Source organism: Caloenas nicobarica, chromosome 10 (assembly GCF_036013445.1).
Source record: "Caloenas nicobarica isolate bCalNic1 chromosome 10, bCalNic1.hap1, whole genome shotgun sequence".
NCBI classification, from domain to species: domain Eukaryota; kingdom Metazoa; phylum Chordata; class Aves; order Columbiformes; family Columbidae; genus Caloenas; species Caloenas nicobarica.
Genome location: NC_088254.1, coordinates 22412295 through 22438234, shown reverse-complemented (window position 1 = coordinate 22438234; position 25940 = coordinate 22412295). Strand labels below are relative to the sequence as shown.

Sequence of the window (25940 nt, the reverse complement as noted above, 5' to 3'; positions counted from 1 at the left end):
TTTAGAAGCTCATTTCTAGCAGAGTAAAGTTTGCAGCTTAGAAGACACAGTATCTCTAAAGCCCTTCCCTTGGAAGTCCCTCGGGATTAAAAAAATTGAGAGTTCTAAGCTAATTCCACATTCAATGTTTATTTATTTGTAATACAAATAGAAACCTGTGCCCAAATCTCGCCTTAAAGTCCTACCCAGATTGTTTAAAAAAAAACCTACAGAACATTCTTTCATCATCTGACAGTTAAAAAGCTGCATTTAAAATAAACAGAGTTTTCAGTAGCCTGTCAAAACAAGTGACATTTTACTGTCGGAGTATCTGCAACTTCTACCAAGGAGAAGCACTTTCTCAAGCAACAGCATTATTATACAATCAGTTGCTTATCATTAAAGATTTTTATGATAGGACAATTTTCTAAAAATCAGGTTTCACAGAGACTTTTTTCATAATGAAAGGAGTAAAAATCATGAAAAACCCTCCAGTCCAGTTCAGGGAGACACAGACTCACTCCACATGTGTCGGAAAAGCCAGTTTCAGGCAGCTCCAAAGGAAGGTTCTCTTTGGCGCCAGACTACTCCGTTAGGAAAATACAGCACCTGGAATCCAAGAGTGCAGTTTTACATACTTTTGAGTCAAAAAGGTGCATGTTGATCAGTGGAACAACAAAAAAACAAGTTAAAAGCATTTTGAAATGTTGGGACACACACAAACACAAATACCCTATCAATTTTCTAGGTATCCATGCATGATCTTTATATATGAGCAATTAGCTACATAAAAACAATGACTCTGGGTCATTTCGGTCAACGTGCAAGTTCCTTTTTCAAAAGTTGCTCAGTACTTGCTGTAGTAGTGTAAATGAGGTGCTTGATACTTCACCTGTTATTAAATGAACATACCATAGCTGAATTTAAACCTGTATTTCCTAACAGAGCATTCCACACATCTGTAGCTCTTGATAACTGCTGTTCAAAATTTAACTAAAAAAAAAAATTTAAAAAAAGATAAATTTAAAATGTTACCAACATCTTCAGCATTAACTGAAAGGCATTAAAAGACGGTGAGGTATGAGAGCAATGGGTTGCTCTGTATGTCCAGACTTCACTTTTAACCAACTACCACATAATTTCCAATTGTTCTTTCCCACCTCGCTCCACGAAGTTTGAAAATTTGCAAAGCTGCTGCCTCAGCAGCCCTGACACTGGCTTTTAGAGGCGCCTTTTTAAAAAACCACCTGAGGAACTCAGCTGCAAATCCTAAGCGGAGATGCATATTGGATACAAAACATTCTGCACAAGTTACCTTGGGATTATTTTCCTTTTGTTTATAAAAACAAGAGATAATGATGTAATTCTTTTAATCAAAAGAACCAACCAAAAGCATCGGATTTGACTACAGGAAATCCATGTGGCCTTTTTTTCTCCACCCCCCCCCCCAAGATCTGCATGAGAACTGAGGCTGCAGACTGAATCCAGAGGAACCCAAACCCCAAAGAATAGAGAAAAACAACTTCATGTATACACGTGTTCTGCTGTCTGCGATCGATGTCGTCCCGGGATAGCACCACCACGAAAGATTTTACGTAACCTAGTGAAACTTCACAAATTCTTCCAGAGTTCTGGGGATCTGGTTTTGGTAGCTGATGTTGTAGATCCGCACCGCTCGGGCAGCCAGGCACTTGAGACTCAGCTTCATTTGAGTTTTAAGGAGTATTTCGGACACCCCCGTCGTACTTTTATCAAGAGGGGTTTTCTTCTGCTTATTTGTCATGTCTGTGTGAGCACCAGCCTCCACCAGGCTAATGATGATGGAATGCAACGTCAAGAAGTCGCTGATGGGCCTGTGGTACTGGACGATGATGTGGAGCGGACTATTCCCCTCGTTGTCCACGGCGTTCACGTCGGCGCCGCAATCCAGCAAGAGTTTCGTGACCAGCGCGTTGGGAAAGCTGCAGACGTCGTTGGTGTGGAAGTCATCGACTGGCGTGCTGGAGTTGACGGCGTGATGCAGCAGACTGGAGCCATCCCGAGTTCTGGGATCGAGGTGAATCAGGTTATAAATCTGCTTGTTGATTCGTGACTGATCCTCTTCGCTGCACTGGGTCTTGGTAGAGATGCAGACCAAGTAGAGAAAGGTAAAAATGTTGCATTCGTAGTTGTCCATGGCTGTGTGGATGTCGGAGTCCTGGGTGGTTTTGATGCGGGACATGCCTTGTTCGATCTCCAAGACGCTGCACCTCAGAACGCTCTCGATGTCCTTGGCCTTAACAGGCTCGTTTAAGTGGATCATCTGAGAAAAGACCTGAGCAAACCTCAGGAGGTCCTTATGAGTGTTCCTGTTGCCCTTTTGCCTCAGATGCAATGCATGGAGCCACAGCTTGATGCACTGTTCAAACTCCATGTTATCCGCATAAACAGCCCCCCGGTAAATAATGGGGTGAGAAACGTCGATATTGTCCGAGCCCAGAATTCTTTCTCGCACGATGAGCCCTTCCATGTGAAGGGCATCTCTGTCCTGCCTAATCGACTCTAATTCCTGAGGAGTCCTGCATTCAGTCCTGTTTCCATACGCTTCAATTTGTGGAAGAACTTCCTTTTCAATTATATTCTCGCTGTCTCGGTACCTCTCCAGCATCGCTAAATATAAATAGTGGTAAGTCTTCATTATATCATAATTTTCTCTGTCATTTGCAAACGAGGCACCCAGAAGCTCCAGCGCTTCGATCCGGCTCCTCCTGTCGCAGTCGGCGTGAGCCAGCAGCAGCTCCACCACGTCGGCCTTGCAGCTCTCGGCCGCCACCTTCAGCGGCGTCATCCCGTGGCCGTTCACCATCATCGCCGCCTTCCACTTGACCAGCTCCCTCACGATCTCCAAGTGACCGGCTTCGGCGGCGAAGTGCAGCGCCGTGGCGCCGCAGTGGGCCTTGGCGTTGGGATCCGCATGCTGCTCCAGCAGGTACCGCACCACCTCCGTGTGCCCTTTGTAAGCCGCGATCATGAGGCAAGTGTTGTCGTACTTGTTGGCGATGCTGATGTTGGCGTTGTTTTCCACCAGGTATTTCACGATGTCCAGGCGGCCATCGAAACACGCGGCCCGCAGCGGGGTGGAGTTGGTCACCGTCGTGTGGTTCACGTTGGCGCCGTGACTCACCAGCAGTTTGACCACCTCGAAGTGGCCGGCTCCTGCCGCGCACCACAGCGCCGTGGCTCCGTCAATCACAAAGCTAAAAACGGGAAAACAGAAATAGGCAGTTAAACTTACGCTCTTTTACAGGCAGCCGAGCAACAGGCAACACGCACACACATACCCAGCCATTAAAAGATATTGTACAGCCGTCCTGTTTTTATATTTGAAGGAACTTTCCGGGATAGCCAAGATAAAAGAGTGAGGGACTCACGGAGCACATGGACCTCCCGAAGGAAGAAGCGTCGGAAGACGAAACCTCAAAGCAGCCGGGGATTTCGCCACATTTTGCACAAGTACTTCCCGGGCTGCTTTGAAGATCCCACCTGCTAGCTCCAGCCCTCGGCCTCTGGAGGTCGCAGGAAGAATAGTTACAAGAATTCGATCCCTTATGCCAGAAACTCACGCATGAAAGAGATAAAACTTAAAATTCACATATTGACACAAAAAACCCAAATTCAGACACAAATAACGGTGTAGCTATACAATACACTGGCCCTGGCAGCAAAGCTGGCTTAAGAATTTTGTCTTGTTTCACTTTATTCTCTCTCCCTGAGCTGCAAAATTGCCACCACTTCTGCTGCACCGATGCTTCTTTTTCAAGAGACTGCACCGTAAACCAGACCTGCAGCCTGGTTACACACATGGAACTGCAGGAATAAAATAAAATTGAAAAAAGCACAAGTTCTTCTGAGCTGGGCTGTGTCAGAGATCTGCTTTACACCATGGCTTTGCAGGGGACAGTTAACTCCCGCAAAGCATCACAGTTTCTTAAACTGTTTTCATTCCCAAATCCAGCACGTTGTATAACTACAAAGATAAAGGTTGATGTCCTTCCCATCCCCCTGATTTCTGAAGTAGCACTTAAATGCAGAAACAGGCAGCATTCACACTGTAGTTAATACACACTCAAGGCACATCTCAAATTACAGAGGAGGGCAAATATCTTATTTCCATATGCCCAAACAGTCACATTTCCCAAAGTTAAAGTATCGTAAGATACCAACTTAATTTGAACAGTGATTTTTAGAATTTTATGAAGCTCTCATGTAGCTCAACAGGAATAGTTGTATTTGGCTGTTTGTAAATCCAACACCTCTAGACAACACTTCAGAGGCCATTTAAGAGCTCTGGCACACAGAGATGCCTACGCCTTTATTCATAGTAAGAAATTCCTTATTTTGTAAATAAGCGCATTAAAATACTTTTATATTAAAACAAGGGGAAAGTCAGGTCCTAGAACTTGTCACTGAACACGAGGTGATTTATGGGTGCGCTACAGGTATATATCTACAAGTCAAAAGCCTGGAGCCCATCCAAGGGGAGCTGCTGTGCCACCTTATCTCCCGAAGAATGACAATAATGACAATAACGCGGTGCTGGGGGATCACATGTCTCCTCTCTGACTCCCAGTGCGCCCATTGTGTCCCAGACAACACCTCCTTTGATCTGCACCAGGCAGAGGCTCTGGCAAGCAGGGAAATGAGAAAACCCCACAGCCGAGGCAGGACAGACCTTCCTACCGCTTTCCCTCAACAGAGGCTCTTCCTCTAACGAAATTCGGGGACAGAGCTCACCCTGGGTATTCTCAGCCAGTTTTTGCTTGTGAAAAGAGGGCTGGAAGGGAAGTGGAAGAAAAAAAAATAAAACACGTAGGGAAGCCAGTTCCTCGCCCTTCACTCAGCATGTAAGAACCATCCAGCCTTTCCCTGGGCCAGGTGGAGCTGCACAGGCACAACTCGAGCTCGGCAAGCAGAAGCAGATGAAAGATATCGGTGGGGACGCAGGACGATCCCTCTGGCTCATCCCTGACGTGAGCCACCTGCCAAACCTGAAGCTGTTCAAAAGACCGATTTACCTCTGCGATTAGTCAGCCTGGGGTTTTAAGGCTGATAAAAGGGCAAGAACTTGATGAGTGCTGCGGGAGATTTTAAAAACAATGCTCCTCCTTCCTTCTGCTGTGGCAGAACACCGCCCAGAACACCCCTGCCAGGCCTCTCCATGAACAGCAGCATAAGCACCGCTGATGGCACCTCCTGCCCTCTCTGTCCTCAAATGTCACATTTTGCTCCCGGCCATCCTGTGTGTTGGCTCCTGCAGCGAGGAAGGGACGCTCCTTGGGATGGCTGGATACTGAAAAACTCTCAGTTTGAGCACACAACAGCCTGGCTCCCAGTGCGTGGGCATCACTCTGCCCTGACCCCCTGGCTGCTGTCACCCACGGCAGCGAGAAATGTCACGGAAAAGGTTGTTTTGGCACAGCAAGAGGGAATGTGAGGCGACGGGGAACCCGATGAGGAGCCCTCTCTGCTGCAGCGAACATTATCGCGGTTACAGCTTCTTCACAAGGGGAGCAGGAGGGGCAGGCACCAAACTCTTCTCTTCAGTGACCAACAACAGAACCCCAGGGAATGGCAGGAAGATGTGCCAGGGGAGGGTCAGTTGGACATGAGGAAAAGGTTCTTCCCCCAGAGGGTGCTGGACACTGGAACAGGCTCCCCAGGGAGCTGTCACGGCCCCAGCCTGACAGCGTTCAAGAAGAGACTGGACAACATCCTTGGACACAATCATTTAGGTTGGAAGATGCTCTCAGGGTCATCAAGTCCAACCATAACCTAACTCTGGCACTAAACCATATCCCTAAGAACCTCATCTAAACACCTTTTAAACCCCTCCAGGGATGGTGACTCCACCACTGCCCTGGGCAGCCTGTTCCAATGCCTGACGACCCTGTCCGTGGCGTGAACGGTGGGGTTGTCCTGTGCAGGGACAGGAGTTGGACTCAACGATCCTTGTGGGTCCCTTCCAACTCGGAACATTCTATGATTCTATGATTATTCCGTCCCCAGCTTCAGGTGGGGGATCTCAGAAGGGAAAAGGTATTTCTGACGCATAAAGCACCACGTGGGGGAATCTCAAAACAGGCATTTTTACAGGTGACAAAGCAACCTTCCCAACACCAGCCAGGTGCGCCCCGGTGCCCCGCGCCGGCACCGCCACCGTTCTCTGTCCGCCGTACGTACCCGTCGAAGCGCACGGTGCCGGTCTGCTGGGTCTGGACGCGGTAGTGCTCCAGCAGCAGCCGCACCACCTTGGCGTGGCCGTTGCGGGCGGCGATGATGAGCGGGGTGGAGCGCTGCCCGCCGTGCTGGCTCACGTAGCCCAGCAGGTACTTGATGTCGCTCTCGGAGCGGTTGAGCAGCAGCGCGGCCAGGGTCAGCACCCGGCCCTCGCTCGCCGCCTTGTACACGTACCCGGCCAGCCCCTCCATCGCCGCCTCCTCCTCCTCACGGCTCCGGCGGCCCCGCTCGGGCCTACCGGGCAGCCCCGCCGCCGGGGCGGCCTCTCCCTCCGCCTCCTCCTCCGTCCTGCCTCGGTGCCCGGCGGGGGGCACATGCGGCCCCCTCGGGGTCAGCCGCCCCCCGGGCCCGGCCAGCCCTTCCGGGCCGGCGGCGAGACGGGGCAGGCCCAGCGCTCGCCGCCGCCTCAGCAGGGCCCGCGGCCCATCCCCGGCGCCGCCACCGCGCAGCTGCCCCGGCCGCGGCGCCGCAGCGGGGACGCGAACCCCCGGCCCGGCCGCCGGCCCCACCCTTCGGGGGGTCCCGACGAGCGGCAACGTCCGGCGCCGCGCGCTGGGCTCCGCTACGGGTCGCCGGAAGGGCCCTGCCGGGCGCGCGGCGGCCACGGGCGTCCGCCACCGCTCCGCCCCCACCGCCGACTCCGGAAGCGAAACCGGAAGCGCCGCGCCCGGTCCCGTCCCCCCCGCAACCGGGGCAGCGCACGGGAGTTCCGGGCCGCGGGCGGCTCCTTCCCCCGGCAGCCGGGGGCTGCGCGGCTTCCCTTGGCCTGGCCTGGCCCCCTCGGGTTGGGTTGGGGTGAGCTGGGCTCAGCTGGGCTGAGTTCAGTTGGGCTGGGTTCAGTTGGGCTGCGTTGAGTTGGGTCTGGTTCAGTTGCAGTGGGCAGGGTTGGTTGGATTGGGTTGTCTTAGGTTGGGTTCAGTTGGCCTGGGTTGGGTCTGGTTTAGTTGGGTTGGCCTGGGTTGATTGGATTGAGCTGGGTTAAGTTGGGCTGGGTCTGGTTTAGTTGGATTAGGCAGGGTTGGTTGGATTAAGTTGGGTTGGATTTCCTGGGGTTTGGTCTGGTTTAGTTGGATTGGGCTGGGTTGGTTGGGTTGGGTTCAGTTGGGCTGGGCTGGGTTGGTTGGGTTGAGCTGGGTTAAGTTGTGTTGGGTTCAGTTGGGCTGGGTTGGGTCTGGCTCATTTGGGTTGGATCAGGTTGGGTAGGGTTGGATTCGGTTGATTCGTGTTGGACTTAGTTTTGTTTGGTTCAGTTTGTTGTTTCTATTCAAGACGGGACCAGCAGCTTTTCTCACCTGGCCCATCCCAACCCCGCTGTGTCCCCGCACACGCAGGAGCTTCATCCCAGGTTTCAGGGACACCGTTACCACCTCACTGCACGTGTATCACCTTAACCGAGAGCTAAATAACCCCCCTGCTCACCCGCCTCTGCGTCCCCAGCACAGATCATCGCCCAGAGCCCCTCGGCAGGTGCCCCACGCTGTGACCAGTTACACGACACTGACAAAGTAACGTGAGACACGACCTGCACCGCCGTCTGCTGCCCGCCGTTGTTCTCGAGGGGATACGGTATCCACCATATTAATAGCTAATTTAGAATCGTGAAAGTGGAGCCGCTGCTCTTTGTGGACAGTTTCGTGCACTGTGGACGGGAGCGGGCGCCGGGCTGCGCTGCCGACAGGAGCCGTGGGGAGGCCGCGGTCAGCCCGGGGCGTTCAGTCAAGCAGGATCAGCTATTAACAGCTGCGTGTGCGTGTTGGGGACAGCGCGACAAGCAGGGTTCACGGTAAGTTTAAGTGGAACCTCTCTCTGTTACCTCAATGATCTCCTCCACTTTTCAAGGATTTGTTTTTTCCAGCAAGCGCTGCCCAGGTGCTGCTCGTGTTCCCCCATGGGTCAGCGCGGACGGCGCAGAGCGGGTCTGTGAGGAAGTACTGACGCTGCCACCGTCCCTCCCGGCAGCACCACGGAGCAGAGAGTCCGAGGTCTCTGCTCTGCAGCTTCTTGGAGCCTCCTCGACTACATTGGGTCCAGCTCACTGCAGGCTGGACCACGATTCCACAGCGGGAAGCAACGGCACAGCTTCGAGTGATCATCCCGTTACCACCCAACAATATGGACATGCACGGAGAGACACGAGCGTGTCGGTGTGGTTGCCACAGAACGCCCAGTTCTAAGCCAGTCCTGGGACGCCCTGAGCCTGCATAAGGCCCTGAGCTCCCCACGCTCAACATCAGAGTCCTCGAGCTGCCCAGGGGCAGGTGTGAAGCCGAAGGGTTTCAGGACACCAAACCACTTGGCCCAGTAAAAGGCCATTTCCCCCGAGCAGCAGCACATGTTAAGCCATGTCTCTACTCCTTGTTTCAAATGCAGATGCATTTCCTGATTTAGACTCTGAACTACAAGTCCCAGGGCTTGCAAATTAAATCCCAGGGGTTGAAAATCCTTCCTCGTCACCCACTTTTACTGCCCGTCAGTTGTCCCGACCTGACGGCGTTTATCCAGGCAAAACAGGGGAGAGAGAACAGGGCACGGCATCCACATCTCTAGACTTAGCAGAGTAATAACGTCCCTTTGCTTGACACCATGCAAGTGCAAAACACAAGTTATTTCATTCCAGGAGTAATGGAGATGAGGCTAGCTACACGTAGTGATTTGCTCGTGGCAATACACCAAACCTGTGGCAGAGCCGCGCTGCACTCCACCACCTTATTTCCATTAAACTTTGCGCTTCAAACAACATGGTGATTGCATAGGGTGAGCTGTATTTTCCATGTCCTCTGCCAGCCTTTTCCCACCACTGAATCTCATTTTCTTGTCCGGGTGAGGACTTGTATAGAATCACAGAAGGGTTCGGGTTGGAGGGCCCTCTCCAGCTCCCCCAGTGCCCCCCTGCCATGAGCAGGGACATCTGCACCAGCTCAGGTTGCTCAGAGCCCCGTCCAGCCTGGCCTGGGATGTCTCCAGGGATGGTTCAGCCACCACCTCTCTGGCCAACCTGGGCCAGGCTCTCACCACCCTCAGTGCAAAACATTTCTTCCTTATATCTAGTCTGAATCTCCCCTCCTTTAGTTTTAAAACCATCTTCTACAGCTGTCTCTCTCAAAGCTGTATTTCCCTTTACCCTTCCATCTCTCGCTCTTCTCTTCCTCCCTCCATTTTTTTTTTCAAGAGCTTCTCATCTAAAGAGCAATTTAGGGAGTTAAATCTGGTCCTTCTCCTTTTCCTGTGTTTTAAAACCAGCAAAGATTACCCACTTCTTCAGAGAGGAAAAGCAAATAAAATAAGCTGCCTGGGGAGAGCGTGGGGAGGGGAAAGCTGGGCTTTGCTGAGCCGAGCCGGGCTGTGCTGAGCCGGGCCGAAGCAGGCTGCGCTGAGCCGGGCCGTGCTGAGCCGGGCTGTGCTGAGCCGGGCTGAACCGGGCTGAGCCGGGCTGTGCTGAACCGGGCCGTGCTGAGCCGGGCCGAACTGGGCTGAGCTGGGCTGAACCGGGCTGAGCCAGGCTGCGCTGAGCCGGGCCGAACCGGGCTGAGCCGGGCTGCGCTGAGCCGGGCCGTGCTGAGCCGGGCTGTGCTGAGCCGGGCTGAACCGGGCTGAGCCGGGCTGTGCTGAGCCGGGCCGTGCTGAGCCGGGCCGAACTGGGCTGAGCTGGGCTGAACCGGGCTGAGCCGGGCTGCGCTGAGCCGGGCTGAACCGGGCTGAGCCAGGCTGCGCTGAGCCGGGCCGAACCGGGCTGAGCCGGGCTGTGCTGAGCCGGGCTGAACCGGGCTGAGCCAGGCTGCGCTGAGCCGGGCCGAACCGGGCTGAGCCGGGCTGCGCTGAGCCGGGCCGTGCTGAGCCGGGCTGTGCTGAACCAGGCTGAACCGGGCCGTGCTGAGCCGGGCCGAACCGGGCTGAGCCGGGCCGTGCTGAGCCGTGCTGAGCCGAGCCGGGCTGAGCCGGGCCGTGCTGAGCCGGGCCGGGCTGGTCCGCCCCGCCCCGCCCCGCGGTTCCCGCCGGCCGGGGCGGTCCCGGGGCACCGGCCGCGCAGCCGCCGCTGGTTCGGCGCTGCCGAGGCGGGGCCGGGCGGAGCCGCGCGGGGCCGAGCGGGGCCGGGGGCACATGCAGGTCGCAGCGCGGCGGCGGCCGTTCCCGGCAGCGGCCCCGGGCTCCCCCCAGCCCGCCGGGCCGCTCTACCCGGGCAGGTGAGCGGCGGGACCGGGGCCGGCGCGGGGGCGGGCACGGGCACGGGAACCGCCTTCCCCGGGGGTCCCCAACCCCATCCTGCGCCCAGACCCATCCAGACCCCCCTCTCCTCGGTCATCCCGTTCTTCCCTGCGCCATCCCTGGTACCCTCACTCTGTCCCGGGTACCATCACCCATGCCGGGTACCCCCCCCACTCCCGGGTACCATCACCCCATCCCCAGAACCATCACCCCATCCCGGGTACCACCCCACCCACGGTACCACGACCCCATCCCTGGTACCATCACCCACTCCCCGAACCACCCCCCTATCCCAGGTACCACCCCCCAGTCCTGGGTGCCGGCACCATGCTGCAGTTGTCCAGCGTGGATATCAGGGTTGTTGAGGTTTTCAGGGTCCCCCAGCCCCATGTGGGGTTCTCCTGCTTGGCCATGGCTCCCAGCCTCAGCCCTGGCTCACCCGGGTGCCCCGGGCTGGTCCAGGGTTTGGCAGCCCCCTCCAGGGCACCCCGACGTGTCCGGGGTACCACCATCCTCATCCTCCCTCCATCAGGTTTGGACCATGGGCTCAGGTAGCACAAGCTCGTGGCTGGTCCAGCTGACACCGCTTTGGTCTCAGCACCGCAGGAAAGCGATTCATTTGCTTTTCCAGCAGTGAGGTGAAGGTCTGGGGGTGCTGGGCGGTTATTTGATGGACAAACTTCACCGGGGTTGGATCAGGCCTCGCTCTGCAGAGGAGGAGGATCTTCCAAGTGGAAGATGAAGGTGACAGCACACCCAGACATCCCTGTGCTTGAGTACCACCAGACATCGATGCATTTTTTTAGCATTCAGCAGAAGTGCTGTGGGAGTTGAATTTTGCTTTGTCATGCAAAAGTTAAAAATAGTCGCACTTAATTCAGCACTTAAGCTTTTCATCCTGCTTTTGAGCTCACTTCTCGGCCAGGACGAGCCTTCTTACGGGGACGTGCCTGTTTTTATTAACGATGCTTTGCCTGTGTTCTCCCTCCACCTCTCTTTGGTCTCTGAACTGTGCTCTTATTCCACAGATCCCAAAGCCCGGAGATGCACCGGCATCCAGGGCAGCACGGGTTTTGGTTGGGGATGCAAACCTGGAAGCTGCTCCCTGCCTCCTCGGGAACCTGTTCTGTGACTTAAGGCTGACACTGTCCCTTCTGTCACCTCTAGGCATGGAGCAGCCAAGAATGAGGAAACCTTCAAGACCTCCCCGTTTCATTTTGATCTGTGGTTCTACTTCACTCTGCAGAACTGGGTGCTGGACTTTGGGCGGCCCATCGCGATGGTGAGTGTGGCAGAGCCGGGCCTGCTGCTTTCCCTGCCTTTAACTCATTTAGGGTGGGGGACGGGGGGCAGAGCCATGGTGGGCCCCTGGAGAGCCACGGGACGGGGGGCAGAGCCATGGTGGGCCCCTGGAGAGCCACGGGACGGGGGGCAGAGCCATGGTGGGCCCCTGGAGAGCCACGGGACGGGGGGCAGAGCCATGGTGGGCCCCTGGAGAGCCACGGGACGGGGGGCAGAGCCATGGTGGGCCCCTGGAGGCCCATGGGCTGTTTTCTACACCAAAGGGGCGCCCTTAAGGAGTTGTTCCTGAGACAAGGACCGCTGCGATGTTCTGGTGTGAGTTACTGGTATCAGGCGTGCTGTTCCAGTTGTGGGGAAAGTATCTGGGAACCTTGTTCCATGTCATCTATCCCGCAACTTCATCTTTTCATAAGAAACGTTACCAGGAGAGGTTCCTGCTGCTCTTCCCCTTGCTGGTACATCCAGAGCTTGGGACTCCTGCTCTCCAGGCAGTGCAGGGCAGAACCATGGAATCATTTGGGTTGGAAAAGACCCTCAAGATCACCGAGTCCAACCATAACCCAGCCCTGGCACTGCCCCATGTCCTGAGAACCTCATGTCCGTCTGTCCAGCCCCTCCAGGGGTGGTGACTCCAGCACTGCCCTGGGCAGCCTGTTCCAATGCCCCACAGCCCTTTGGGGAAGAAATTGTTCCCCAGGTCCAATCCAGATTGCATTTTTAGGGACCCTCAGTGCAAGAAGAGCTGCCCAACTTCGCTAGGTGAAGTCAAGCTGACACTTACAAAGCAGCGAGAGTCCAAAGCCAGGATTTTCTCTCCCCCTGTCTTTCAGCCAGTGACGGGGCTATAATTGCGAGCAGGGTGGTGAGGATATACTGATGTGCCTTTTCCCCCCCTCCTCAGATAATCCTACCTTTGGAGTGGTTTCCTCTGAACAAACCGAGTGCTGGAGACTATTTCCACATGGCTTACAACGTTATCACACCGTTTCTTCTGCTAAAGGTAAACTTCGACGTGCACGTGTTGCTTTTTTAATTATTATTTTTAACCCTTGTAAAAACAGGGCAAACAATACAGTTTTGTAAAAGCTAAAAGTTTCTTAGGAACTCGTTGAACAAATGTTGGTCGTTCTCAAACTCCTGCAAGTGAGCTAGCCCTGCTGTATGTTGCAGGTTTGCTACTCCAGGAAGGACCATCTTTTAAAGAAGAAGGTGGTGACCATCTTAATACAGCTCAATTTCCTGCGTATACAAAGCAAATTGCTTCCCCTGGGATCTCCGGATTCAGGAGGAGTCAGAACCCTTCACGTTGGCTGAGCCAAAGTGTATTTTTAAGACAACATCCATCCGTGACTTAAAAGACCTTATGAGACAGCTGGAACTATAATAAATTAGAATTTCTAAATTTTCAGTGCTTAATTACACTTCCTCTTGGATATTAGAATTGTATCTTCAGTGTGAATTTATCTAGTTCCAGATGCCAGCCACTGGATGGTATGAACCATTTATGAGGTTAAAGACTGTCGTATCATTAGAAATCTTCTTCTATTAAATACTTAGCAGCCAGAAGATGTGAGAAAGCAATTATAAATATATTTTAACCTTCATTAGCTAGAAATTGAATTATGTCCTAAGATGTAAATGATTCTCTCTCTCCTGAGTCTGTCTGGGAGTTGTTAATTCTGATGCGGCCAAAAAGGAATTTTCAGGATCTGGTGCTGTGGGGGATGTGGAGGCTCTGAAGCTCAGTCTTGACCCATGACAACTGATTTCTGCAGGCTGGGTACTCACCGGCTTAAAAGTCTGCTGTCTTGGGCTTCCCTGGCAGCACAGCATGAATATAACCCAGAAAATACCCCTTTGTTATTCAGGGTGCATTTATTTTGCCCAGTGTCCCCTCGAAGGACATGTCCCACCATCCTTTTCCACCCGGTAAGAGCTTTCCTGGACCTTTTGCTCTCCTTGTCCTGACTCCTCTGACATTCGTACAGCAGCTACAGAGAAATGCAAAGTTAAGCCTCAAAATTAAATACAAATAAGGAGCTTTTTGCTGTTTACGAAGGGCAGCAAAGCTGATTTGGCAGCAGGGAGACGGGAGGCGAAGGTGGCCCCAGCTGAACCCCGGCCTGGGCTGATGCGTCTCCCTTCCCAAGGGTCCCCTCCAAAGCCTGAACGAGGATTTACGCCTTTGGAGGTTTTCCGCACTTTGCAAACTCCTTTTGAGAGAGAAGCTCGTGCTCCTCGTCCCCAGCTGGGCTGGCAGGAGCTGCCCCAGCTCCGAATGACACCGAGCAGCACACGATGGTGCAGGGAGAGCTCATCACTACAGCTGGTGTTCAAAAAGTTGCCTCGACCGGTTTGGCTGGAAACGAGATATTTCTAGATGCGGGTTTACATGCAGCTTCCTCTTTAGAAGCAAATACGGAGAGAGCTGAGTCTGATTCCACGAGGAAGAAAAGAAAAACCAAGTGGGTTCAGCAGGAGTCCTCTGAAAATGACCCATGAGTGAATTGTGGTGGAGCCGGGAGCGCTGCCGAGCTCTCCCGTCCGCTGGAGGGCACAGCCCGCCGGCCAGAGCCGCCACGGAAAACACGGCCTTGTTCCTCATTCGCCGGGTTTTGATCACATCTGCTGAAGAAATTGCTTGGAGTGCTCTGGTAGAAGCATTGCACCACTGATTGGGTCTAAGCGGTGACTGAGGTTAAGGGCGCTGCTTTGCAGGAAGGTTTAACAATGGCAAAAAAAATGTGGGTTTTGTTGTTGCAAACAGGGGTAAAGTCTGTACTCAAACCTGAAACCTGCACAAGCTGGTGGAAACCTGTCTGAGGTGTGTTTAGGGAAAGCAGCCGCAGTCAGGAGCTCGTTCTGGTGCGGTCACACTGCTCTCCCCGGGGACAAGGATGGGTTTTCCCAGCACGGTGCCAGCTGTCGCCAGCTCACACCCACTACGGCAGCACAACCCAGAGCTTTCTGCAGCCTCTCGCTTGGTTTTTTGATGATTTTTGCAAAGCACCATAAAGTCAGAGAAGGCAGAGATGTGCCACAAGTCCTGATATCTCCCCGCTGTTCAACACATCTCTATCTTTTCAGCTCATCGAGAGATCCCCCAAGACCTTACCGAGATCCATGGTCTACGTCAGCATCATCATGTTTGTGATGGGTGCCAGCATCCACTTGGTTGGAGACTCCGTCAACCATCGCCTGATTTTCAGTGGCTACCAGCACCATCTGTCTGTGAGAGAGAATCCCATCATCAAGAACCTGAAGCCAGAGACGCTGGTAAAGAGATTTTGTGAAAGCACTTAAAAAAAATTTGCTTGTTCTTATTTAAGAGCCTCCCGTTCCCTCTGCCCTTTTAAATCTCTTTTTGTTGCATTGCAGATTGATTCCTTTGAGCTGCTGTATTACTACGATGAATATTTAGGTCATTCGATGTGGTAAGCAATTTATGGTTGATCTGGCAGCTTCAGAATATAATACAAGGAAAGGCAGATCTGATCATAGATTAATATGTAAAAAAAATAAAAGGCAGCTGATGAGAGCTGGCTGGGGATAATGTTCTCACAGCCAGTGTGATTACAGTGGATCTCTCCCTCGGAAAATGGCCCGTTCCCCCTCATTTTGTCTCTGTCTCAGTGATATTTGTGGGATGCAGCAGTGTGATAGCTGTAGGGGCCAGAGGAACGGCTCATCTGTTCTCACCCCTTGGCCACCTTCCAGGAGACACCCAGGTGACAGCACAGGTCTGGGGTAAATGCTTGTTCCAGCAGAGCAGAGGGAAATGTCTCCCCTGTCAGGCTTTTCCAGTTTATTTGCTGTTCCTTGAATGCCATGAAGCAAACAAATCTTGGTCTTTTAAATAAAAAGGGCTCTGTGAGGTTGTCAAAATCCTGGTCCATGTCCCACTTCCCAGCGGTCCAGCTTTTACCACAACACAACGCTCTTAAACAGCCCCTCAGAGCCTGGGGGTGCAACAGATGCAATTGTTCTTCAAGCCCAGTGTCTGACCTCGTCAGCAAACTCAGGTTTTTCCTGCAATCGCCCCGAAAGTCTCATTATCTGCAGAAGCACTTGGCGAAGCCCCACCGTAGGAATTGCCCGTGTGCATGGTTTGGATTTGGGAGGGCATTTAAACACTTTCCGGGGTCACGCCACCAATCCATGTGTTGTTTCTGTTTGCAGGTACATCCCCTTTTTCCTGATCCTGTTTATATATTTCACCGGCTGCTTCACCCCTGTGGAAGAGGAGAGCAGGATGCCAGTGCCGGCCTTGCTTCTGATGGGACCCAGCAGCCTTTATTACTGGTGAGTGGGTTCTGTCCGCGCCGCGCGGGCGAGGGACGAAGAGGCAGGAGCGCAGGGACAGGGACGCTCCATCCCCAGAGCAGAACGCGCAGCTTCTGCTCTGCAGGTCTGGAAAAATCACAGAATCATTTTGGTTGGAAAAGCCCCTCAAAATCATCAAGTCCACCCGTTCCCCCAGCCCTGGCACTGCCCCGTGTCCCTGAGAACCTCATGTCCGTCTGTCCAACCCCTCCAGGGATGGTGACTCCAGCACTGCCCTGGGCAGCCTGTTCCAGTGCCCCACAGCCCTTTCCGGGGAGAAATTGTTCCCAATACCCAATCTAAACCTTCTCTGGTGCAACTTGAGGCCATTTCTTCTCATCCTATCACTTGCTACTTGGGAGAAGAGACCAACACCCTCAAAAATCAAATCAAATCTTGTTGAAATTTGCAGCTGCTTTAGTCTTTGCAAGTTGGGACAACCTCAGGGTCACCCATCAGCACCCCAGTCCCTTTTGGGGTGTTTCTCCAACCCCGCTGTTGGTCACATCGTTATTCTGGAGCTCCAGCTCTCAGCCTCCACGGTACTTGCTGTCTGCCTCCTTTAAGGCCCGCTGTTCACCGCGCTGTTAGACAGTTCCTCGAGGATTTTGGGGTGGTCACCGGCTCCTGCAGCGCGTCCACCTGCTCTCAGGTTGCTGGTGGCCACAGTGACGCTCTCACAGGTTGTCCAGGGATTTTATACAGAGCCCTGGCCGCCTGTGCGATGCTCAAATGCCACCTCCTCACCCTGCGGGTCCAAATCGCCTTTTGAGAGAGGTCTTATTTATTTCCCATCTTCATTAGCCTCGTCTTCCCAAACGGTTTCCCTGATGGCATCCAAACAACTTTTCATTCATCTTCAAAGCTGATGTTCTGTCTTGCCCATGGCTTTGCACCCCCACTGAGACTGTTTTTATACAGTAAATTAATTTTTGATAGTCAAAATCATCAAGATGATTTGGTCAGTTCCCAGTTACCCTATTGCACTTTCTTTAAATATGTCAGCATGAATCTCTGCAGCTCGTGTGCTAATGATTTAAGAGCCAGGGAGCGTAATTCCCCCTTCCCTCTGCTAACGCCCGTTCGGGACTGGCCACTGCCAGATACAGCACAGGGGGAACAGCAGATTTTTGGACTAAATGAGCAGAATGTCTATGGATCAGAGCCAGTCTGGCTTTACTTCTGCCTTTAAGCATCCCATTCACAAACTGAGCCCAGCACCTTTCAAATCTCATATTGAACACGCATTGCTTAACCCATTCCCTTAACAGAGCCCAGCGCTCCGTTGCTGAATTTACTGATGAGAAACGTAAAAACCAAATCACAGGGTAAAAGCCGGCAGTGGGAGGCAGCACAGCTTCGTTCGGCTGGATGCAGAGCAGGGACAAGGGGGAGACGTTCACCCCAGGGAGGGCTGGACGTGCCCGCGGCACTAACCATTATTTTTGCTTTGTAGGTATCTCGTGACGGAAGGTCAGATTTTCATCCTCTACATTTTCACGTTCTTCGCCATGATGGCTTTAGTGATGCACCAGAAACGCAAAGGACTCGTCCTGGACAGCAACGGGCTTTTTCTCTTCTACTCCTTCATTGTAACGCTGGTCCTCATCGCTGTTTGGGTGGTCTGGCTGTGGAATGACAAAATTCTCAGGAAGAAGTACCCTGGCGTGATCTATATCCCTGAGCCATGGGCATTTTACACCCTGCACATGAACAACCTTCACACAGCAAAGGAAAGTTTATAAGTTTTGATATTTTAGAGCAATTTGAAGAAAAAAAAAAAATCTAGTTTTTCTAATGTAGATGTATTTCAAATAAATTCCTGACCAACATTAGGTGCAAGATGTATTGTCTGTTAACTAGGCCCACCTAGTGAGGGGGTGTTTGAACAAAAAGGAAAAACAGGTGCGGTGCGGAAAGGGCCTGGCTGGTGGCAGACGCAGAAGGGCCAATTCTGCACAAACACAGCCCAAAAAGAGCATCGGGTGGTGGGTGAGCTCCAGCGTTGTTCCCGCTCGCGTGTCTGCACCGCCGGCAGCTTCTGCTCCCGCTCAGCGCTTCTCCGGCCTCGGGTGGTGGAGCTGAGCTCCTGCTGCTCCAGCTGCATCCCTGCGATGGTTTTATAACCTGTATTAGAGCCCTGCGTGGCAGAAGCCAAGCAGTAAAAAGAAGTTACCAGCAAAACACAATGAATAAAACATTTAGTAAAAGCCGAGTGACTCTCGTTGCTTGCTGAAGCAGCTCTGCTCTGAAGGAAGAACCTTTATCCCAGGAGATTTAAGGACCCTGAATGTGTCATTGTAACAGGGCAGGGTCTGGTCCATGCTATAGTGGTCAGTAGGGCCACTAAATATTTTGTTCTTGTGTGGCATCAGGTACTTCACCCACACACACGTACTAGCCCTACCTGCACGGGTTTCTTCTGGGGGTACTTCAAGCACCATTGGATCAGGAGAGACAGAGCATCGCCAACTCTACGCCCAGGAGCGCACAGCCAAGCTGCTGGCTCGGCTTTTTTTTGTGAAGAACGGGACAGGCCAAAATTGTAGATTTTGTTCGGCAATTCCATGTGTAATACTTGCTTTTCAATGGCTTGAACGTCAACTGAGCGGCAGAAGCAGAGCACTGGGAGGGACCAGAATCCGTGAGCAAACGCGGCTGTTTGTCTGGGCTGCTCCAGAGCAGCTGGAGGCTCAGCCTGGCCCCACGCCGAGGTTTAAACCCCAGAACGTCCCCAGCTCCCTGCAGCCCTCAGCATCCTTCCCTCAGCATCCTTCCCTCAGCATCCCCCTTCCCGGTCCCAGCCAAGGGCTGTAACAAGATTCAGCCGTCCTGCAGGCCCTGTGCTCCCAAGTAGATCAGTTAAATAAAGGTTAATAAATAAAACCTCAGACAATGGGGAGCTTTTAAAGCCATCTCAAAAAATCCCTTCTCCTCTCAGCCTGTCTGCAATGTCCCAGCCCCTCCATGTTTGCAGGGCACACATCTGAACCCCCCTTTCCCCTGCAAACCCACCGAGCTCAGCCGAGACGTGCAAAGCCTGAATTAACCCCTTCTCCTGCCAAACCCCTCCAGCAGCAAACCGCAAAGCCGCAAATCCCCCCGCACCCTTCCCCAGCAAGGCTGGATTTACCTCCCAGCAGCTCAGCTTAGCACAAGGTGTGCGGCTGTTTGAGATTATCGAACCTTTTGTGGCCCACTAACCCCTCTCCATCCAACCCGACCCCAAACCCCGACCGAGGGGACCTCTCGCGCCACGGCATCGCCGCTCGGGGTCCCTTGTCCCCGCTGGCAGCGGATCCAGCCCTGCGGGGATCAGGGCTCGTAGCCATAGCTACAGGTATTTATTACAGCCCGGCCGCACTCCACCCCGCGCTGGCGGACTTTAGCCCTTCATCCAACTGAAAAAGTAGCAGCAAACGCCTCCAGATCCCAACCGGCAGCGCCAAACACAAGGAAGGGAACCCCAAAACAATGGTGAGTGAAGCATTTCGGCTGATACAAACTGCTCACCCCTGCTCCCCTCATCCAGATTTTAAAGCTGTTTTTTTTTTTTTTTTCTTTCCTTCTCCTTCCCTCTTCATGCTACAGGCAAAATTTCTGTCCCAGGATCAAATTAATGGTATGTACAGTTTGCTTCTGGTTTTCTTTTTTTTTAATTAGCAAAATCAGCTTACAAATTTATACGTATATATATTTTTAATACGTAAATATAAATGGCATTTCCCCCGAAAGTGTCTTGATCTGGGCTTGTGCTCTCCCACCTGCCCTCCTCCCGGCTCTCCAGGGGACCCTTTTGCTCTGAAACCAGAGAAATCTCCCCAGTTTTGTGAGGAGGGTGCCGGGCACAGGCAGGGAGCTGAAACCACCCGCCGACCTGCACGCTGGGTTGAGACCAGCAGAGATTAACCACCAGCCTCCCAGCCCCATAACCACGTCAGCCCTGGCCAGACCAGCAGGGAGCAGGAGAAATTTCAGGTGACGATCTGCAACACTGGAGGTTTCACGCATGATGGGAGCGAAGGGAAGGAGGCAGAGGAGGAAGGTGGGTGCGGGATGTACGAATCCTCGTTTGCGGGGCACCGGGGCTCTGCCTGGGACAGGGGAGCGCTGCCTCGCACTGGAATGAGGAAGGGTTTGCTGTGAGAACGGCAGAAGAAAGCTGAAATAAGAGTATTATTGCAAATCTGTTAATCTGCAGCGCCCTTGGGCTCAGCAGCTCTGCGGGATCGAGGCGGCTGGGGCGCCCCCGGGACACCCAGCTGGCAATAAGATCTAGGGGCAGAGAGGATGAAGAGGGGGGTGATGGCACCAGCGGGGTGACAGGATATTTACCTCCCTGGCGGGGCTGTCCCCACGCAGCACAGCTCGCCCATGAGCACCGAGGAGCGGCGGGAAGGCAGGAGGAGGGCGGGCAAGCCTATCTAGGTCAGCTGCAACCCTGCTCGATTTATCTGAAAACCGCAAACCGGTGCGGGAGGGCGAGGACGGCGGGAGATGCTGCAGGGGATGGGGTGGCGCAGGCAGAGGCTCTCGCAGCACTCACGCTGCCAAATGCGACGTCATCGGTTCTTTTATCTGTTACTAAAATCCAGACGGTGACCAGGGGCAAGTGCCAGACCCTGCACAGCCCAAAGCAGCATCCCCCACCGCTCCTTAAGGCTCATCCCTTCAGCATCCTCTCCTACCCCCCAGGAAGGCAGAGAGAAATACTTTTCAACAGCATTCTACATATTTGGAAGCCTGGCTTAGCTTGCAGAGTTGCTTCATTAGGCTGAAGGACCCCAATTAGCTCAGCTCCTCACAAGCCTGGGTTTTAATTGCCCTTGGCACTTTAGCCAGGTCCTCCCCCACTGTCCATCACCCTTGAAACGAGACACCCCAACCAGACACAAAATCCCCGCTGGAACCCGACCAACACCTCCCAACCGGGCAACGGGAGAAGAAACGTCACCGGTAGATCGATGTAATCTCACATGGCATAACAGAGAGTTTTGGTTTTTAATTAGAGTTCAAGGAATGTTTTTCCCTGTACGACAAGAAACAAAAAGGCAAGATCAAAGCCTCGGACCTGATGGCCGTGATGCGGAGCCTGGGAGCCAGCCCGACGCCGGGAGAGGTGCAGAGACACCTGCACCTGCACAGGATCGGTAAGGAAAGTAGCACATCAATAAAACACACTGAATTACGGTTGGAAAAATCCAACTTTTCTGCGGCCAGACTGCACACAAAGACAAGGAGGCTGCCTGGAGCCCAGCAGATAACATTGACTCTCGGCTGAAACAGCAGCGTAACCAAGAGCAGCCACCAAAACCTGGTCTGACGTGTGAGACTGTGAACAAAGTCAACCCAGCACACGGACTAAAATAGTGCCATTAAAAAAATAAAAGCTTCAAGAGCAGCAGAAGGCACAGGTATTGATTACGGATTTTGAGGGAAGCGATTCATCTGCAGATATGTATAAATAAATTCAAAGCACAGCACAAACACCAAAGAAGAATGAGATAAGTGGGCTGGATTAAAAATTCTGTACACAGGGGTTTCAGAGCACAAGTCTGACAAAGCTATAAATGGGGGTTTGGGTCAGGAGAAAGTCCCAGGAACAGCTCACCCTGGTCCAGACAAGAGTCAGACAAAAGGGAGAAGATGCCCCAGAAGGGGAACCGGGCCGGGGAGATAAGGGGGAAGCTTAGGTCTGGATCCAGACTACAAAACTGAGCCGTTCCTAAAGAATATGCCCTTATTTTTCCCAGACAGAAACGCAGAGTTGGATTTCTCCACTTTCCTGAATATAATGTACAGGCAGATGAAGCAGGAGGAACCCGACAAGGAAATCCTGACGGCCTTGTCCATGATCGACAGGCAGAAGAAAGGCGTTATCACCGCCTCGGAGCTGAGAGCCAAACTCACAAGACTTGGAGAAAAGCTTTCCGAGGAAGAAGGTATTTCGTAAAACAAAAACGTATCAAATGCTGCCCCATCTTCTTCTTTCCTTCCTGATTTCCCTCCGCAGTCAGTCTGGGATGGCCAAGCAGAGGTTCTGCACTTTGCAGGAGGAGTTAACCCGCTGCCCAGTAACCGAGAGACCGTTTCTCGAGTCATTTCCCAAGTGATGATTTTTCACCCCGAGATGCTTTGCTGTATTTATAAAGCGAGTGTCTGTCCCACAAAGGGCTCCGGAGAGCATTGGTCCCCCAGCTGCTGGGATGCTCTGCAGAGCACGCCGGGCACTGGTGGTTTCCCGAGAGCTCTGTGGCCAACACAATTTGGAAGAGGGAGGACTTTTTAAAAAGCAACCTTAATTAATAAAGAAGAAAAAAGAAAAAACCAACATGTCCTATTTGTCAGAAATTTGCCTCCAAGGGGCACAATTGAAGGGAATTTCTAGGAAGCTAAAAAATGATCAAGACCTTTGAGACAGCTGATTTTGCCTTGGGCGTTTTATGTACATACTACGTAAACAATGTACATACTCTATAAACTTTTTAAACACATGCCAACTTTTCCAGCTTTCAGAGGCTGCAGGAGCGGGGGCAGACCCTGCGCACCCCAATGCCCATCAGCCCTGGGGACACGGGGTCCTGTCCCTGTCCCCTCCTTGCTCCAAACCACGTCACCTGTGGCCTCTCCGGCTCTCGTGGAGCTGCAGGGACCAAGCTCTGGAGCTTTCCAATTGTTCAATCTCTGCCAAAAACAGCATGAGAAAATCCCATCACCAGTTTGATACAGGCAAGGAACGAGTATTATCAGGGTTATGGGGTTTGTACAGACCCCATTAGGCAACTTGAGGGTGTAAGAACTGTGGTTTCTAATGTTAAAGTAGAATTTAATCAGAGCAACGCTTGTCAGTCCAGTCACCATCACCAGCTTCACGAGTGATATCCCAACAAGGCATTTCTTCCAAGTGTTTTCATCAATTGCTTAACTGGAAAAACAGTTCATTCATTTACATCTGAAAACACCTTCAGAGCTATTATGAGAGCTGAACAAACAGTGAAGACGTGGAGACGTTAATTAAAGGCACCCTTGCAAGAACCACTGTTCTATAAAGATTTGGGAGGTGCGGAGGGATTTCCCATCACTTTGGCGTGCAGGCTGCACACCTACCCACAGCTTGTCACAAGGCACTAGAGATCCTAATGTAGAATGTGATGCTTCTCAGCAAGAAATTCCCCCTTTGGCCTGACACACTGAACCGCACCTCGCGAAACCGCTATAAATATTTCATACCAGAACAGACTCAATTTCATCAGCATCTGCGATTTTTCAGTAACTACTGGCACGTACCTTCGTTTACAGTGGCTTCAGAAAAGCCTTCACTTCCTTCTAATTCAATGTATTTTTTACCAAATGAGAATTGTCATCTTTTTCTTGTGTTATTTTTAAATGTTCTAGAATTTTTTTTTTTTTTTGCAATATATGTCCTTAGAGGTATTTGATTACCATCAGAGTATTCTTTTTGAAAGAAGGATTAGATCTCCTGGAAAGAAAGGCCTGTTACTTACCTTCCAGAACAGCAGTTCTCACAACAGCCCCTCACTTACCCCTCGCTGAAAACAAATCCTCCTCCAGCAGCTTCCACAGGGGCGGCACTTACCCCTATATACACCCATACCTGACTACAAACGGGGGAAAAAAAAACCAGTCTCATCCTGGATCTGTATGAACAGCAGAGAGAGGAAACAGGTTACGCTGCTCATAGAGACCTTCCACAACTATTTAAACAGCTTTTTTCCCCTAAGCCTCCCCCTTCCCATGACCTTCCCCCTGGATTTTGCAACTGGCAACTGCAAAGCCATTATTTTGTGCTCCAGGAATACTCGGTGTCTTATTTAACCAACCACCACTCGTTCAGGCTGAACAACCATCCTGGTAACCTCAGTCCTGGTAACCTCAGTCCTGGTAACCTCAGTCCTGGTAACCTCAGTCCTGGTAACCTCAGCCGAGCAGCTCACGAGGAAAAACAGCGACCAGGATGCACCGACCTGCACCAACCCATCGCAGAGGGGAGAAACCAGAGCTCTGCCCGGCCAGGGACGCCAGCCCGCATGGGCACAGGGTGGTGGAGGACTGGAAATTAGCACACGGCTGTGGCTAATCCATTTCAGTGGTTATCGGGGGGCTCTGAACACCTAGAATCAAGGAATCATGGAATCGTTTTGGTTGGAAAAGCCCCTCAAGATCATCGAGTCCACCCGTTCCCCCAGCCCAGCACTGCCCCATGTCCTGAGAACCTCATGTCCGTCTGTCCAACCCCTCCAGGGATGGTGACTCCAGCACTGCCCTGGGCAGCCTGTTCCAATGCCCCACAGCCCTTGGGGGAAGAAATTGTTCCCCAGATCCAATCTGAACCTAATAAAGTAACATCTGATAAATGCAGGTCCACAAGCCAACAGCTTTTCCCCCTGCAGCCCCGCCGCCCCATCGCTCTGCAGAACATCCCACCACGGGCCGGGGCTGCCGGCACAAAGGAAAACGGCAACACGCTTGCGAACAACATCACACCAGCAAATACACCAGCACAAACCTCCTCTGGGCTGTGGGAGGTACCTTATCGAAGGAAAGTGCTGCCCAAAACATTGTCAAATGAAAGGTGCTGGGTTTCTCTGATGTTTGTTTTAGCATCCACCCACTGTATGTGATGGTAAAGAATTCGCCTCCTCTCCTGCCACCCAAAGATGCACTCGAATTCCCAGGAGCAGCCTCATTCAGCAACTTTTCACATTACTTTTCTGTGCCTCATTTCTTATATACTTCTACTTTATTGACATTATTTGACGGAAAAAAAGAATACCTTTTAATGGTGTAGCCTGTACAGAAGAGAGCATTGTAAATCAGATAACTGCTGTCACCACCACGGCGTCCCCAAAGCTGGGATGAGACCATCACTAGTGCCAGGTGCCAACCGCACCGTTACCGCTTCTTCAGAAGTATTTTCAGTGAAAGATCCAGCTGAGAAGATAAACTTCACCCTCAAACACTAAAGACCCAACAACATTTACAAAAGTCACACCAATCTACTTAAAGTCGGGCACATCATCTGACAGAGCACTTAGTTTTGCCTGAATCGAATAGGGAACAGGTTTGCTGATCAAACCAAATAAGCCGTTCCTACCAAAAGCAATCAAAAGCTGATTTGGACTCAATTTGTGAATCTTTTCCATGTGGAACTCGGAGATGGGCATCTCTGCCCCAGAAAGTTAGACATGGAAACCACAGTGCTGTCGCTACCTTAAAACAGCAATCCAGGTGGCGCCTCCAACCAACCCCAGAAGTTATTACTTCTAACAAAAATGATTGCAAACTCAAATCCTGCATTGCTCCTCTTTTGAAGATCACAGCATCCCTAATATAAACCACTCAAACTCATATATTTTCTTCTTTTTTTTTTTCAGTTGATGATCTGCTCAAAGAAGCCAAAGTCGGACCAAATGGAACAATAAAATATGAAGAATTTGTCCACGTTATTTGTCTTCCTGCAGTCGACTACTGAAATTCAAATGAAGAGATTTGGTAAGAGCAGGACCTGAAACTTTCTGAACTTCATTTTTTCCAGTTACTACTTGGACTCAGGAATCATCATTTGCCTTTAAAAAATCCTTATTTTGCCTTGATGATAGCGCTTACACAGGTTCTCACCCTGTTTCTGGAGAAATGTCACAAAATGCAAATTCTCCATCATTTAAATAAATGGATTGTAACATTCCCTTGTGTAACATGTGTCATGCATTAAAAAAAAATTGTTTTGAAAACGCATTGAAGTCTAGATTGCAGCATGAATTATAATTTGTAATTAAGGTCTCGCGGTGACTTCGTTCCAAGAAGTCACCATCACCCACGAGCATTTGCTGCTCCCA

At 52.0% G+C, this 25940-nt stretch overlaps 3 protein-coding genes across 3 annotated transcripts; 2 read left to right on the top strand and 1 right to left on the bottom strand.

Annotated features, from left to right (window-relative positions):
- Positions 1-110: 110 nt before the first annotated feature.
- Positions 111-6923, bottom strand: FEM1B (fem-1 homolog B). Its single transcript, XM_065642084.1, has 2 exons — positions 6199-6923; positions 111-3215 (listed from the first exon to the last, which is right to left on the bottom strand). Exons 1-2 carry the CDS (start codon positions 6444-6446, stop codon positions 1580-1582), a joined length of 1884 nt encoding a protein of 627 aa, XP_065498156.1. The 5' UTR covers positions 6447-6923; the 3' UTR covers positions 111-1579.
- Positions 6924-10302: 3379 nt separating this feature from the next.
- CLN6 (CLN6 transmembrane ER protein) lies at positions 10303-18264 on the top strand. The gene is made up of 7 exons (XM_065641940.1): positions 10303-10436; positions 11626-11740; positions 12662-12760; positions 14848-15036; positions 15139-15194; positions 15940-16062; positions 17540-18264. The coding sequence occupies exons 1-7, from the start codon at positions 10354-10356 to the stop codon at positions 17826-17828; spliced, it is 954 nt and encodes a 317-aa protein (XP_065498012.1). The 5' UTR covers positions 10303-10353; the 3' UTR covers positions 17829-18264.
- A 2893-nt stretch (positions 18265-21157) lies between these two features.
- Positions 21158-25576, top strand: CALML4 (calmodulin like 4). Its single transcript, XM_065642081.1, has 3 exons — positions 21158-21233; positions 21837-22025; positions 25479-25576. The coding sequence occupies exons 1-3, from the start codon at positions 21158-21160 to the stop codon at positions 25574-25576; spliced, it is 363 nt and encodes a 120-aa protein (XP_065498153.1).
- Positions 25577-25940: the final 364 nt, after the last annotated feature.

Coding starts and splice junctions, on each gene's coding strand:
- FEM1B (XM_065642084.1), bottom strand. CDS start 6,446: ATGGAGGGGCTGGCCGGGTACGTGTACAAGGCGGCGAGCGAGGGCCGG. Junction 3,216..6,198: donor GGCACCGTGCGCTTCGACGG/GTACGTACGGCG, acceptor TCCCGTTTTTAG/CTTTGTGATTGACGGAGCCA.
- CLN6 (XM_065641940.1), top strand. CDS start 10,354: ATGCAGGTCGCAGCGCGGCGGCGGCCGTTCCCGGCAGCGGCCCCGGGC. Junction 15,037..15,138: donor ACCTGAAGCCAGAGACGCTG/GTAAAGAGATTT, acceptor GTTGCATTGCAG/ATTGATTCCTTTGAGCTGCT. Junction 15,195..15,939: donor TATTTAGGTCATTCGATGTG/GTAAGCAATTTA, acceptor TTCTGTTTGCAG/GTACATCCCCTTTTTCCTGA.
- CALML4 (XM_065642081.1), top strand. CDS start 21,158: ATGGCCGTGATGCGGAGCCTGGGAGCCAGCCCGACGCCGGGAGAGGTG. Junction 21,234..21,836: donor CCTGCACCTGCACAGGATCG/GTAAGGAAAGTA, acceptor TATTTTTCCCAG/ACAGAAACGCAGAGTTGGAT. Junction 22,026..25,478: donor AAAGCTTTCCGAGGAAGAAG/GTATTTCGTAAA, acceptor TTTTTTTTTCAG/TTGATGATCTGCTCAAAGAA.